Below are 1,591 nucleotides of genomic sequence, written 5' to 3' on the forward strand. Positions count from 1 at the left end.
GTCATGGAGGGAACTGAATGGATATCCGAGGCCGTGACTCCTGTGTGCTTCCCCGCAGGGTCACCGGCGGGGAGCTGTTTGAGGACATTGTGGCGAGAGAGTACTACAGCGAGGCCGACGCCAGGTGGGTGAGGAGCCCTCACTCTGCCCCACGCCTGCCCCTCTGGCCCCGCTGCCCCTCACATGGGCCAAGCAGACAGTCAGTGGGCGGACATGCCAGTCTGCCCCCCCCGGCCGAGCCCACTGGGGCCCTCTGAGCAGGTCAGGGGACAGGGCCGCTCTCCGTCCTCGACCAGCACGGAGGGTGGCTGCGTGCGGAGGACCAGGCCTGCTGGCTCCCCGGCGGGAAGGGTGTCGTCCTCGGGTGGCTGGTGGCAGGCAGGTGGGCGTCCTCCCGTCCCCTTTGGATGTCAGTCCATGGCCCCCAGCCGCCCCCCACTCCCCGGCTGCCCTCCTCATGCAGATTCCAAATGCTTGTCCCAAAGACAGACCTGGATTCCTTCCCCCAACATCCTCCGGGGCCACCCTTCAGGCCAGAGAGCCCCCTGCCCCCAGACGTCCTCCCTGGAACCCCTGTGGGGTGCGGGGCAGGAAGCCAGGTCCCTGCGTGGGGGGTGGAGAGCGCAGGCCTCCAGGCGGGTCAGCCTCACAGGGGACGAGGGGACTGAGGCCCCAGAGGTGCCCTCTGCAGTGTGGCTGCTGGGGGGGCTGCTGTGTCCCCGCCTGTGGGCCAGATGCCACCCTGACCTGTGACGGGAGGTCACTCCTGACGGGTTCTCAGCTGAGGGAGGTCACTCCCCACCTTGCCCTCCTGGCCAAGGAGACGTGCATTTAAAAAGGAAGAAAGGCTGGCCATGGCCCTCTCTAGGGAGTGGAATTACGGATGCTTTTCCATTTTTAATCTTCTTTGTCTATTTTAAAACGTTAATGAATATGCATTACTTTTCTAATCAAGGAAAATGCAGATTATTTTTTAAAGTAGCTTTCTGTGACTTGCTTCTGCACCACAGGCCACCTTGCCTGTGTGGGGCCTGTGTGCCCGTGAGAAGGTGTGAGTGGTGGCGCCCGAGCTGGGCAGCTGGGGTGGGAGGGGGAGCCGGGCCACCGCGGGGCAGGCGCTGGCTGACTTCTGAGGCTCCTCGAGGAGGAGTTCCGTTCGCAGGCAGCCTGGGAGGAGGAAGGCACTTCATCTCCTACTTAGTAGGAAAGAGAAGGGGCACAGGCTCCAGCGGGCATGTCCAGGGCGGGTGCCCGCCTGCTGCTGGGAGGCACAGGTGCAGGCCAGGCCAGGAGAGGGGCCCAGGGCCATCTGGGCTGAACTCACTGGAGGAGGAGGGTGCCCCCTGGCTGATGGGAACAGCTGCTGCCCTCACTGTCATTTCCCGCCCTGGACCCTCTGGCCCAGCTCCTGGATCCTCAGTGCCCACCACTGGGCACCACCGGGGCCTGGCACCTTTCCCACAGCGCTCGCCCGGCTCCAGGCCTGGGGCCCTTGGACCCTCCCTGGCTGCTCAGAGGGACTTCCCGGAGCACCGTGTGGACCACACCCTGACCACGCCCTGGGCATGCTACTGACCAACCACCCCACACG

General features: G+C 64.7%; 1 protein-coding gene across 1 annotated transcript in view; it reads left to right on the forward strand.

Moving 5' to 3' along the window:
• CAMK2B (calcium/calmodulin-dependent protein kinase II beta) overlaps positions 1-1,591 on the forward strand; it is a 39,895-nt gene that overhangs the window by 13,109 nt on the left and 25,195 nt on the right. Inside the window, exon 8 of the mRNA XM_014530542.1 lies at positions 84-100. Coding sequence (XP_014386028.1) covers positions 84-100 — 17 coding nt within the window. The remainder of the gene's footprint in view (positions 1-83; positions 101-1,591) is intronic.

The sequence above is a fragment of the Myotis brandtii genome, unplaced genomic scaffold, assembly GCF_000412655.1.
Source record: "Myotis brandtii unplaced genomic scaffold, ASM41265v1 scaffold743, whole genome shotgun sequence".
In the NCBI taxonomy this organism is placed as follows: domain Eukaryota; kingdom Metazoa; phylum Chordata; class Mammalia; order Chiroptera; family Vespertilionidae; genus Myotis; species Myotis brandtii.